General features: G+C 30.7%; 1 protein-coding gene across 1 annotated transcript in view; it reads right to left on the reverse strand.

Moving 5' to 3' along the window:
- The window catches only part of LOC143231384 (E3 SUMO-protein ligase RanBP2-like), a 122,928-nt gene that overhangs the window by 6,074 nt on the left and 102,583 nt on the right, over window positions 1-14,271 (reverse strand). The window contains exons 38-43 of the mRNA XM_076465929.1: window positions 13,844-14,019; window positions 13,611-13,704; window positions 10,631-10,824; window positions 8,649-8,900; window positions 3,750-3,819; window positions 1,079-1,311 (exon numbers count right to left, since the gene is read on the reverse strand). Coding sequence (XP_076322044.1) covers window positions 1,079-1,311; window positions 3,750-3,819; window positions 8,649-8,900; window positions 10,631-10,824; window positions 13,611-13,704; window positions 13,844-14,019 — 1,019 coding nt within the window. The remainder of the gene's footprint in view (window positions 1-1,078; window positions 1,312-3,749; window positions 3,820-8,648; window positions 8,901-10,630; window positions 10,825-13,610; window positions 13,705-13,843; window positions 14,020-14,271) is intronic.

Genomic DNA, 14,271 nt, shown 5'->3' on the forward strand with positions numbered 1-14,271 from the left:
GCTGTAGAACTGAAATTCCATTTAAGTTTTTAGTTATGCATGGATTTTCATTTTTGAAAAATTATAAGCTTGCATGCACTGAGAAGGAGTCTTCCATTTCAACACATTAGTTTCACTGGGTTTGAGTATGAATAGGCAAGGTTAGACATCACAAACATTAATAACATCAACATCTATATCAAAAATCATTCTCAATAAGTTCTTTTCTCATAGACTATTAAAATTAAGTTTAAGATGAATTCACTGGTGCTCATTTTCATAATTATGGGTAAGTTTCTCTGAATGTTATGTATACAAATATGTTGTTTACTACTTGTTAACAATGCATGACACCAATCTTTTATATCTCCTGTAACATTAGATGTTCAGGTAATACAGATACACAAGGAGACAAATAGAAAAGGATTTGTGAAATTTGAAAAACAGAAGGAAAAATTCCTTCTGTAAACTCGATATTTAGGAAAAAAGTAAAGAATTCCAAAACATTAAATAACTAAGAATGAGAAAGAAAATAAAATTTTATAATTAAAGCTCTTTTCTTATTTTCCTACAAGTAAAAACAGAACATATTCAGTACTTGACTTCAGAATACTAAATTTTACTTTATGTAAACAGCACACGTGTTTAGCAAACTCTAAAAACATTTAAAAATACATTTCTGCTGTACTGGGCATAGTAAATAAATAAAACACAAACATTACTATAAAACTATGTTGATAATATGATATTTTAAATATTTAGATACTGTTATATTTTCATGCCAGAGTTTTGAATATTTTAGAAATTAAATACTATGGGGAAAATGCCCATCATTAACTGTTTATTTAACATCTAGCATCCAACCTTTCTATATATATACATACATACATACATACATACATACTACTATATAACACAGATAAATGGTATAAAAAGAGTCCTGATAAAACAGTCACAATCTCCATTAGTAAAAAGTGACTCCTACTAGATGTAACTGTATGACTGGTAACTCTAGTTATTACTTTGCTTTTCTTACAGAGAGATTAAAAGGATGTCTTGATTTAATAATTTGTAAATTCCAAATACTTCAAAACTCTACCTTAAAATCTCTGACCTCCTGATCATAGACTGAGAAACTAATGCTTTCTTCAAACATAATATCTTCTTCCTCTTCATCACCACCATCATTGTTCCCTTCAGCAAGTTTCTGGACATCCTCACATGTAACACTGTCGTACTGTGAAGATAATTCTTCTGTGACTGCTTGACATGGTTCAACAGGAATGCCTGGTTCTAACTGATAAACTTGATCTAGAAAGAAAGCCATAACAACTGAAAGAGAAAGATAACTAAATGTTCCAGCTTTCTACTCACATTAACTTCTACAAAGTAACATTTCTTAACCTTGACCTAGTTGAAATGGGGAAATATTGTTCAAACATCCTATGTTCAAGGGATCACAGTGATGTGTTTGTTTTTTAACTAATGTGAAATAGAACATGTTTTTCACTGGATTGATAGTTTTAAAAAGTTTTATTGAGAAACTACAGGCTTTACACTATACAAAATTTAAGGATTTGTTAGAAATATGTGAAAGAAGATAATTCCAATTAAAGTTAAACCCAAAGAGAAATATGGACTTAAAAATCAGATTTTTCCAATAGCAGGATAATTACTCCCCAATATCAGTGACTTAAAATAATATTTATTGCAACTGATAGCAGGAATGTTTAAACAATTTACAGAAAAACATATTAAACCACTGATACAATGAAATACACTGATTACTGTTTAAAGTACACTAATTTTCACTTTTGTATTTATTAAATAAAACAATCTAGAATTGTTTTCTTCTTTTCAAAGGTTAAAGCAACTGCATCCCTCTCCTACTTGTCAAATACCTTTACATTTAACTTCAATGAACAAAAATGTGGTAGAAGAATATTTTATTATAATCAAAGAACAAGTAATGTTTTGAAATGAAATCCACTGTGTAGAGCATATCCAGTAGTGTATCACTATGCACAGTGCTTAGTACATAGAGATGAGCTGAGAAAAAAAATGAAAATGGCTGCCACATTCAGTCTCTTACTCTGATTTTTACAAATAACTGCTAAAATCGAGTCACAGCTTTATCTGAGCCCTACTGGCCATAACGGAGTGTTTACAATCCCAATAACCAAAGTGGAAAACTGGGAACTAACTACAGATCTACAGTATTAATTTTTTTCTTTTGTAAAGCCTTTGCATTGGGCTTCAGTATGACAGAAACTCATTTCATGAGTAATTGGAAACAAGCTATCAACCAAGCATGGTAGTGTTTAGTACAAGTTAAAGAAAAGCAAACAAAAAAAAACAACCTTAATGTAAGTACAGTGTGAAACAGAAATTACCAGCCATTAGATGACTATAACATGTGCAATATTCAATGCTTTGTACACTATACAATTGATGTCTTAAGGGAGACAACCTGATATTATATATGAAGTGAAAGATTTAAAAAAATCATGAAACATAATATTAAATTTCATTACATACATTCAAAGAATACACGAACTTTCACTCGTGGGAAAAATGTCACAAAACAAGGAATAAAAAAAACTTTTTTTTTAATGTTAAATGATGTAGAGATGGGATGGCAGAGCTAAAACAAATGTTAACATGAATATAGGGATGATACAACTATACATTTTTCTTATGTTCTTCTTGTTGTAAGTTCAACATTAATTTACAAAAAATTTATGACCTGTGATGATTAATAATCTACTCTAACCAACTGAATGGGATAATATCAGTATCTGAGGTCATTTAACAAGTATAATGAAGAAACTGACAAAACTGATATATTAACAATATATATCACCATTGAATTACAAAACTAAAACAAATGTTCACTTATTAACCTACTTCAATGAAATTGTTTAAAAAAAGGTGAATGTAACAAGTAATAAAGAAATTTATAGAAGTATGATGTAGAGATGAATACACAAAACCACACAAAAACCACTATAAGAACAGCCAAATCTTCCCAAGAGTAACTTTTATCTACAACTGTTGAATTTCTTTCAGTTGCATGAATTCAGGTTTGAATAAAAGCATCCAAACTTAACAGTGTAAAAGAGTCTAACAATGGGTAACAACCATAAACAGACTGACTCTGTATTTACTGGCTAATTACAAAGGGGTTTTAGTCATGTTTTCTGTATGCATCCCTACTTTGTTTCTCTACTTTTTGCCACTGCAACCCCTACATTTCTGAATTTTTTCTTAATATTCTGAAACTGCTGGAATCTTAAACTTCATTTTACATTTAAAACAGAAAATACACATTATACTATTAGAAAGCCTCCAGAAACCCTAACCTTTAAAAACAAAAATGTTTAATCATGTTTGTATCTATTAAAGCTGCATAACAAAAAGCTTTTGTTTTTTATATAGATAAAGATAACTGAAAGATATGTTATGGCTACAAGAGAATATCAGTTTCACAATGTACACAATTTCAACATTTTGTTAACAGAGTTTATAAAATTTAAAACACGAACGTGCACAATCCAATTATTAAATTGGAATAGCATTACAGAGTCAAGTTAAAGATTTTATTTAATTATAATAAACTTAGAAGTAATTTTTTATATTTTCTCACTTCAGGTACTATATTTTCTTTAAAAAACTGAATAAAACCATTAGCTTCCTTTATTACTAATAATGAATGTACAGAAAGATACAATTATATATGATTCACACATATTTAGGAATATAATCATTACCATTAAGATTCTCAGGTGGAATTTCTTCACAAGTTTCTGAAATTTCTGCCTGAGCTGCCATTTGCTTGCCCTAATAATTTAAATATCATTAAGTTAGTTTTCTAATGTAGTTAGGTACTTAAAACTGAGCCTCAAAACTATTGTAATTCTTAACTTGTGTATAAAATAAAACTAAATATACACAGAAATGATAACATACAGTTATATAGCACATACACATAAAGAATTACTATTTCACTCAGTTTAGTCATCTGTATCCACAGTTATTTGCTTCTTCAATGAATTTTTATTAGCAAATTGTTAGTGGTAAAAGCTACTATATCTATCTTCAACAATGTAGGTTAAATAGAATTTTCACTTACATTTATAAAAAAAACTTAAGGTATAAAACCAAATTCTACTTTAAGCAGTTAGGTCAATGTTACTACAAATAAAACATTTTGCTATGTTAACAACAAATAGTTATACAAATGACTTATTCAAACACAAACCATTTCCACATTCACTTCTAGAACAAAAATATGTCAAAGTTGGTTTTTACTATAATTTAGAAACTGTTAATGATGAACGAATACAAAATAAATACAGATTAAAAACAATCAACCAATTTACTTAAGTACTAAAGAACAGGAAATGAAACCATGCACAATAATACCTGTGAATAAAACATTAAGTTCTCCTTCTGTAACACGCACTTGTCCTAGCAAAAACACCAAGCCAGGAAGTACCATACCTAAATGTTAGTTTTCTTCAAACAGATAAGGTATCCAAGAAATGAATGAATTTTCCATCTGTTTATTTCAGTGATTAAATCTTTTTGTATAATAATGGCTAATACATGTTAAATAAAAGTAAGTTATGTCTATGAAATACCTATGCCCCCCACTAGTTGGTTGGTTGGTTTGGTGTTTTATGGCACAAAGCAACAAGGCTATCTGTGCCCCACACACTAGTATTTTACTGTATGTTCAAACTTCCCTTCCCCTCAGTTGTATTGACCTTAACCTTAATGTTTGTAAAGTTCTGTATGTACCACTTGCTGTGGTTTAGTCGAAACCTATACTCCCAAGTTTGAAATATCCTATATACAGAATCAAGCCACATAGATGAATAGAGAGGGGTAAAGTAATATGCCCTGCTCTGTTTTGCAAAGCAGTGGGAGCATAAAAAAAACAGTAATTGCATAATTTGTTATTAGTTTACTGAAGCACAGGTTCATTTTAAACAATTATTTTTACCAGCTTGATGTTGTATTTTGTACAATATATACACCTCTATAGTCTTCTGCCACATGTGTCATTTCATATTTACTTTCTGATTAATGACAAACTGTTATATTCTTTTAAGTGGTGATAGTACATATCAAACTGAAACAGACTTGTTAAATTCCACATATCTGTGAATTATAATACATATGACAATTATATGATTAAACATGTGTAAATCTTTGTTAACTATAAATGTTTAACAAAATAAAATTCTAATATTAAATAACTGATTATGAGATCACTCATGAACAACTTAGAACTTTACACTAGATGAGTTGGAAACTTTCTTGACAAAATTATATTTTGGGAAAGTTTATATTTTGCATGATTTTCATACATACTTTTCTGAAGTCTATTTTGAATCATTGTGGGTGAAATAAGACTAAACTCTTAAACTACAAGCTACATAACATTACAATTTTTCAGTCAAGATTTTGCAGTGAAGTTTTTTTTTGTTATTTGTCAATCAGGTAGTAAATATATTTGCTCTATACTTTATTTGACAGGTATATTATTTTAATACATTTTCTACTTCAGAAAAGGTTAGGATAGGTGACTTTTTTGCTTCACATTTCAATGTATATACCAATATGTCCTTTCTATACTGGGAAGGTTTCTTAGAAGTTTTTATAAGCCTGATGCCGAGACCAAGTGTACTGAATTAAATCACTACATCATTCAAGTTTCTCACATAATTTTGAAATTTTCAGTGGAAGAAGGACAGTACTCTTCATGACTTCCAAATGAATATTCTGTCAGTATTTTTCATTCTTTTGATTTTGGGAAATCTCATGAATTTCAAAACTGGTTGTGATGAACTGGTTCCAATTTTGAAAAACTGATCTATGTGGCATGATTCCAATACAAGAAATCTGAATTAATCTAGCTGTGTCTTTGTACAATGGATTTATTGTTATATTTATTTACATTTTTCCAGGCTCATATATATTTGGAAATGTATGTATTGCAAAAGTCCTGAGTTATCTGGGTGTGTGGAAGATTTTTTTATTGTGAGAGTCAACAATGTACATGGTTTGCATGTATAAAATGCTTGTGATTGCCCGTATTACTGCCAACTCACATTTCAAGAACCTCAATGATTATAAAAGGTAGCAGTAGCAACACAGGGAAAGACAGTTATAATATTGGTGATTTACTACAGTTAGTATACTACAAACCTTGGAAACTGTAACTGATTAATGCTTAACAATTGGGAAACCACACACATTTGTCCAGAATGTGAGAACATTTAATATCTTTGTTGGAGAAAAGTCATCTTGTTGACAGGTGAGGCTAGCTATCAAGCAAAGTGTAACAATATCAACATAGAATTAACTCACTCATTACAAACCATCAATAAAATATTCAGTTTCAGATCAGATAGAAGACTCGGTACCTGTTTGTAAGTTCTTAAAACTCTTATATGTAAACCATTATTTGTAATAAGTATTATTATAAACCACATTATTTGTATATTAAAATATATGTGTTATAAAGAAAATTGTGAATATCAATCTTGTTGCCAAATATCATAAGCTTGATACAGTTACGACACAAAGTGTTCATACCCTTGCATCGTGAGTAGTTTTTTCCTCATAACTTAAAAAGTATCATGATTAGGATAATGAAAGTAGGGTTTATTATAAATATTATACTATCACACATCTACAAACGTTTTTATGTAAATTGAACAACAAATAAACTGTTTATAAATGAATAACCAAACATAGGAGAAGCAGAAAGTATTTGTGCCTCTACTTTAATGGTCAATTGTGTAGCCTTTCATGTGAATTACTTAGCGCAATCTCTCCTCATAGCCCTCCATGATCGTTTGATAGTACTTGACTGGTATTTTCTTCCATTCTTTTTCACAGAAGGCCTCCAACTCTTGCAAGTTTTTCAGATGATGCTGATGAATCCTGGTCTTCAACTCAATTCCAAACATTTTCAATTGGGTTGAGATCGAGTGACTGCGATGGCCACTCCAGAACACCTACATGGTTCCTCTGCAACCACGATTGCACATATTTCGATGTGTGCTTAGGGTCATTGTCGTACTGGAAGGTCCAACGATGCCCAAGCGGCAAGTTCCGAGCATCATTCTTGATATAAGTGCCTAATATATCAACATACTCTTTGTTCATGATTCCGTTGAGCTGAAGGAACTGTATAGCATGATCAAGGCACCTTCGTGTTTAACTGTAAAGGACGGTGTTCTTTGAAAGATTTCATTCCTCCTTTCTTACAGAAAATATAGCGAACATCATTATGGCCGATAAGCTCGATTTTATTCTCGTCTCACCAAAGAATACTTTTCCAATAGGTAAAGGGTTTATCTACATGCTTTCTTGCATACTTCAATAATGCTTCTAAATGAACAGGCTTTAAATATGGAGTTCTACGAGAACGGCATGCTTTGAACCCAGAAGAGCATAACATGTTTGTAACAGTAGAGGTGTTTACTTCAACCCGTTTCCCTTACCAGTTTCTGTACGTCATTACGTGTCAAACGAGGGTTCCTACTAACTTCTCTGAGAACCTACCTCTTGGTTCTCTCTGGAATTTTGGTGGGACGTCCGGAACGAGAGAGGTCAGCAGTTGATCCTGTAAGCTTAAACTTGGCAATTTTGCTTTGAACTGTAGATTTTGGCACATTAAGTTGTGTAGCAATACCAGAAAGAGATACACGAGACTTGTATTTTATGATAATTCGTTTTTTTTTTAAATTACTGGACAGTTGTTTCCTGTTTGCCATGATGACCAAACAGATAATGTCAGAGATGATGCTAAATTGCTGGAAGTACATTTTTTGCTGGCTAAATTCCTATAATTATGAGCCCAGTGTCTGTTTCTGCAATGGTATAATGTAGTTTATTCACCAAACTAAACAAAATTATTTTGGGAATATCAGTTTTTTGACACATTTTGAGCTGTATGAACACTTTCTGCTCCTCCTATTTTTGGTTAGTTGTTTATAAACAATTTATTTGTCATTTAATTTACATAAAAATTTATGTATATATTTATAATATATTATACGTCTATTAGTGTGATCGGGATACTTTTTAAGTTATGAGCAAAAAACTAATCGCAACTCAGGGGTGCAAATACTTTTTGTCGTAACTGTACGTATTGACATTCACTTAACTTCTAAATTAAAATTAAAATTTCTAGCTATTTGAAATTTTGTAACAATAAATCAATAAATCTTGAGATAAATTATAATACACATTACTTTGTCATTGACTGAATATTTAAAATCTGACCACTTTCTTCACACCTCTAGTTTGGAACAGCCTAATCTTTAACTGATATTTCTGATAAATCACATGGACTTTTTTACACTTTTTATCTGTCAGAAAAAATTTAACAAAATTTTTAAAGTGCTCTGGAACTAAGAATAATTTAAAAAGGTTAAACATAAGATACATGTTTAAAAAATTTTGTAATTAAAAAAACACTTAAATCAGTGAACTTGTTTTTCAGTATCCAGTAATTCAAAAATATCTTTTACAAGGATAGTTAAATTGTTTACAATTAAGTAGAGGTAAAACTGCATCCAGACATACATAATTTCTTGACATATGTTGTTTAGTAAAAACACCTTTAAAAGTTGAGGAAATAATCTAACCTCCTGAAAAACAGTACAAAAATCTTGAAGTGAATTTGAAGAACTAAAAACAGCTTTAAATTGTTGTTCAACAGGAGGATCCACATTTGTATTCGTAACAACCCAAAAAGCTTCTCTTTGTTGAGATCGCAGGGTTGTCTCTACAGCTATGATATGATCACACAGTAAATCTCCTTGGTCACTATGCATCTGTACTCTTGCTCCAAACACAGAATCATCATAGAGAACTCTCAGTGGACCCACACCCATAAACTGAAAATCAAAAAATCAAAATGAGTTATAAATAAGTGTTCCAAGCAACAGATGTAAAAGTTAAAATGACAGGTGATTTAGATTTTATGTCAAAAGTGTTTGATAAATTCATTCTAATTTCACTGAATGTAGCATTTTTATAAGCTCATACTGAACATAAACTTAGATTAGTTGCAGTTCATTTTGCAAATGTTATCCAGAGCTTTTGCATGCTAGAATTAATAGTTTTTAATTAAAATTGCAAAATTTGTAATGATAAAAAATATTTTATCTATAATTATTTTTACCAAGGGTACAAAAAAAAAGAAAAAAAGAGACACCTACAGTTTGATACAATGGTGTTTTTGTGATAGGTTTCTTAAGTGAGAAAATGTATATAGTTGATGATCAAAGAATGAAGGCAAACAGCTCATATATGATACCACATTAACTTAGGTACACTGATGACTGTTTTGTTATGTGGAATGAAAGTTTAAGCTGGTTTAATTTCAGTCAAGTTTGAATAACCTGGATTCAAAAATTAAACTCTCTGTTGAAGTCTCATAAATCTATACATTAGTGATTATATAGTGATTAAAATATCTGAAATAGTTCCTTAAAATCCAAATTCCATGCTTATGTAGGTTTTAAAAGTAACCACCCTAGATATGTAAAAAGAAATATCCCATACACATTAGGAAAGGAAACTGTATATACCGTTAATAATAAAAAACAGAAACATACTGAATGAATTTAAAATCTTTTGGTTAAATATAAATTATCCAGATGACATAATTGACAATTGTATATTTTGCACAAAATTAGATGGACCAAAAAACTATTAACAAGACAATTTTTTCCACTACATACATGCTAGGGTTGGTTAAAAGCTAAAATCAAAAAATGTAAAAGTTTAATTAATTCCAGTACCTTTATAGCTGTAATACCAATGTTACTGTAGCTTAAAGACAGCCAAAACATTTGAACTATTCACAAAGTTTTAAATATAAAACTGAAATAGACAAGAAGGTATCTCTTATTGTAATAACCTAAGATGTACCAACTCTGTAAAATATGTTCAAGTTATTTCATAAAATAATATGGATGTGATTTGAATTTTATGTAAATAACTTGTGAATTTCTTAAATATTTAATTATGTTTTATTTACTGTTTTTATAGACACTAAATGTGTGTGTATATATATAAAACACATTTTATTTATAAGATTACTCTGTTTAGAGATTTAAAACAAAATTCATTTACATGTTTGTTAAAATATTTTTGTTGAGGATTTTTATCGTGATAAAAATTATCATGGATTTAAATAGGTTGACTGAAGAGCAGTGTGTACTACTAAAGTGCTTCCAACCAACTAAAAAGATACTAAATAATACACTATCTTGAACCTGGTGGTCCTAATATTTTTGATATTATATGCAAACATAAAAAACGTTTTGCAGAAAATAATGAAGCACCTAAAGTCAACTTTTCACAAATAAATACAGTGATAACATACATATGTTAAAACCAAAACAAAATGGAGAGAAAATGAAAGGCACATCCTACCACCAGAAATTAGTTTTTGGAATAATATCTCTCACACATACATAAAAGAATGGTTCAGAAAATATTTTACAAATCTTTCAATGCTTGCTCAGAGAAAGAAAAACTAACGTAGGTGGTGTATTCTACTTGTATGAAGTTCAGAGATTTCAATTAGTATATCACTACAATTTCAGTTGATTTTTACCTTATAATTATTGATTTCTTGGTCAAAAATGAAGAAACTTATTCTCTTCTCAAACATGACATCTTCTTCTTCTTCTTCATCATTATTTCCTTCAATGAGCTTCTTCATATCTATGGTTTTTAATTTTGATGATGAATCTTCAAGTGTTTCTTTGTTTGTATTTGTAGTACTTTGGTCACACTGATGAACAGATCCTAGAAGCAAACAGAATTAAACGAGTTAAAACCTATTGTGCTGAGCCTCGTTTACTACATATAGGACTCATCAGCCTATGTAACTACTTTAATGGTCAAAGAAAATCACTAAAATTAACAAATTAAACAAAAAGTAGGTTTGTTTATAATTTTGGTAAAAAAAGTCTTGTTGTACATCAGTGACCATAAATACAGTGAAACTGTTTTTACTGTCAAAACAAAGATAAAATTTAGTTTTATAACATAAAAGTTTATAGTTGACTTCTGCTGATGAAATTGGTATACAGAAGAAATTCTAAAAAGCTGAAATCAAAAGAAAGATGCAACTCCTTAGCTGGGTTCAAATATGATGCAGTGACACAGAACTTAATCCTTTCAGTGCCACATTTATGCTTATGTTTTACATACTGATCAACATATGTGCTGAAGAGGACAACCATCACCATCCTTTGTCAGCACTACTACTCTGTTGGCACCTAAGAGCAACTTTTATATACAACTCAAATTCACCAAACATATTAATACCATGACAATTACAGTTACCAAAGACATCAATGCAATGAAAGTTATAGTAGGAAGCAGAGCTGAAGAACATCAGCTGCTTATGTTCTACCAAAGTATTATTCACTCCATCCTGCATTATATAACTACTGATGATCAGTAAGACAACCACAAAGCTAAATAAAATTTAAGACTGGTAATATAATTTACTTTAGACACCCCATCAAAACCCTAGTACACCTCACAAGCCTAAGCAGCACTGCAGAACAGCAGAGCAAGAAACAAAATTATCTACTGAGGCTTTGCAGTGTAAAGACCATATATTTCAACATCAAGCCACTTCTCAATTTGGACATTCTAGGCTCCTCAGTAACTCTGCAGAAATCAACTAAGCAAGTTATTATCTAAAATAAGGTTCAAGACACAGCAATGGGTGGACAGATAACACACAGCCATCATTGAAATAATTCACCACCACCAGGTCTCGTGGAATGAGCATCTACCCACAGTGAAATCTGTGGAAATGAGCCAACACAGAATGCAGTGATTATGGAGATTGTGAAACAGTAACATATCTATATGGACCTACTTTAAGAGTAGGGTGGACAGTCACCTATCTGCATAAAACTGCAAGAAAGATAGTGGGGTATTGATCTTCCCATGGAGTAAAATCATTCTGCACAGGATGTGTTGAACATTCAAGCTTCCCATAAGAATGGAACTTGAATTCACAAAGCAAGCTCTCCTCCTGATTACTAAAAGTACTGCATAAAATTCAGAGTGGTTGATCTCTGGATGGATGGCAGAAGAAAAAAAGCAACTGCATTGTAAGACCATCACTTGAGTTTATGTGCCATTCAGGGACAAACTATAAATAAGGAAGCTAACGAGCTTAGAGAATAAGCACTTTTATCAAATTCAGCACAACTCTACTGGTAAGATATTAACCTACTCTGCACTAAGGTAAAATTAATAATCAAGGATGGTCTTCATGAAGACTTAGAGGGAACGAGACTGATGACAAACAAAATACCATACGCTGTAACAAGAACACAGCTAACAGTATTGGTAACATCAGTAAAGGAGCTCATCTACCTATTGCATGGGAACTTGTCTTCACATAAAGGGTTACCACCTGTTGGCATAACCACTAGAACTTTCATATAATACTCATTCAATACCGAGTTTCTTTGTACTGCATACAAGTAGTCATGCAGGAAAGAATTTTGTATGTTATGGCACTGACTTGGAAGAAAATAAAATTATTTGAAATCAATAACAATCATGAGAGGAATGTAGTAAAAACATCATACCAGTTCGATTTAAAATCATGAAGACAAGAAATATTGGATGAATAGTAATTAACATATAAATAATCTCATTATCTTTATCAATTTTATCCTTTACATTTTAAATTGTTTTTATTAAAATTCAAGCTTTATCTTAAATATTAATTGTTAATATAAATTAAACTTTAATAGGTAATTTTGACTAATACCATATATTTTTAAACCTTATATTAAACAGAACCATAGTTCACTTTCAAATGACTAATTCATAGCAAACTTTGCAATGGTACAATGTTAATTTAAAACATTAAAGCGTTTAGAACTGTGGAATATTAATCACAACAGTAGGCTTTTAAATTTTAAAAATTTAATAATGTTTCTATATTCACTGAGCATACCAGAGCAATGTTTAGATAGTGCAACATTCACAAATTATTCTCTTTTTATACTAATTACACCTCTGCAGAGTGACATTTTATTATTGTTCTTTAAAATATCATTCTTTCATTTCTTAGTGGATTGGCTTGAAATTTGAAGGGGTTATACCATGGCCCAATAAGTTCAGACACTCATTTTTTTTACTTAAGCCTTTTTAAAAAAATTTATGGAGTAGAAGACGAAACAATTCAAATGTATATCTTGGGTTCTTGTGTAATTTAGATGAAAAGTGGCATAAATACAAATCTTCATGCATCCACCACAACATACAAAAAAATGTTTGATTTACAAGTTTTGCGTCTTTTTTGAGGGTGTAACATTTAACAAAAAAGAATACCTTTAGGGTTTCTGGTTAAGTAATGAGTTATATTTGCCTAATCTATAATGGATTTGGCAAAAAACAATTCCTTGCAGGTCTCAAGCAGTGATATAAACAGTTTTCAAGTTGCCATGTTGATATTGCATGGCAAAAAAGATGTTTCATTTACTCAAATGTTGGCTTCTTTAATACTTCAAACAGAATTTACAAAGCATCAAAGCATACAGTATAACACTAACCTGGCACAGACTCTTCTGTATCACCTATTTTCATTTCAACAGCTTTTCTACATTCTTCAAACTTCTCCTTGAACTCTTCTACTAACTCTTTTGTCTAGAAGTGAACACAGTCAAACTGTCAAGTGTATTCAAACAATTACCTACATTCAACTGCTACAGCTGTAAATGTTTCAATATTTACCAACATTTATGATTTGTAGTATCAAATTTTCACTTAATGTACCTTGCTTTACCTTAAATCGAACAGCTAGGAGTTCTGACACTGGCTGTTCATCTGCAAAATCTATGGCTGTCCAGCAAACTGCATTTTCACTAGTGGGCATGGGCTTCAACTCCATATCAGCAGTGATATAGTGGTTACAGGCTATTTTGTGGACCTGCTGCCGACGTAAGATAAGTCGGAATCGACCTGAAATAAAGTACATAAAACTCATTAAAGAAATTAAACCTTCAGTGGAAGACTATAATAATGTATTTGAAACATCATTAAAGACTTAAAACTAACAAAGTAAACCTACACAAATATTCACATATCTGATTCAAAATTAGCTAAGATAATCAGGAAATCCACCATAGGCTTTCAAATAGTAAACACTATCTCATTTTTTTTTAAATAGATATTCAGTGTCCAATGCTATTTTAGCAACAATTTCAAGAAAAA

Source organism: Tachypleus tridentatus, chromosome 11 (assembly GCF_004210375.1).
Source record: "Tachypleus tridentatus isolate NWPU-2018 chromosome 11, ASM421037v1, whole genome shotgun sequence".
Lineage (NCBI taxonomy): Eukaryota > Metazoa > Arthropoda > Merostomata > Xiphosura > Limulidae > Tachypleus > Tachypleus tridentatus.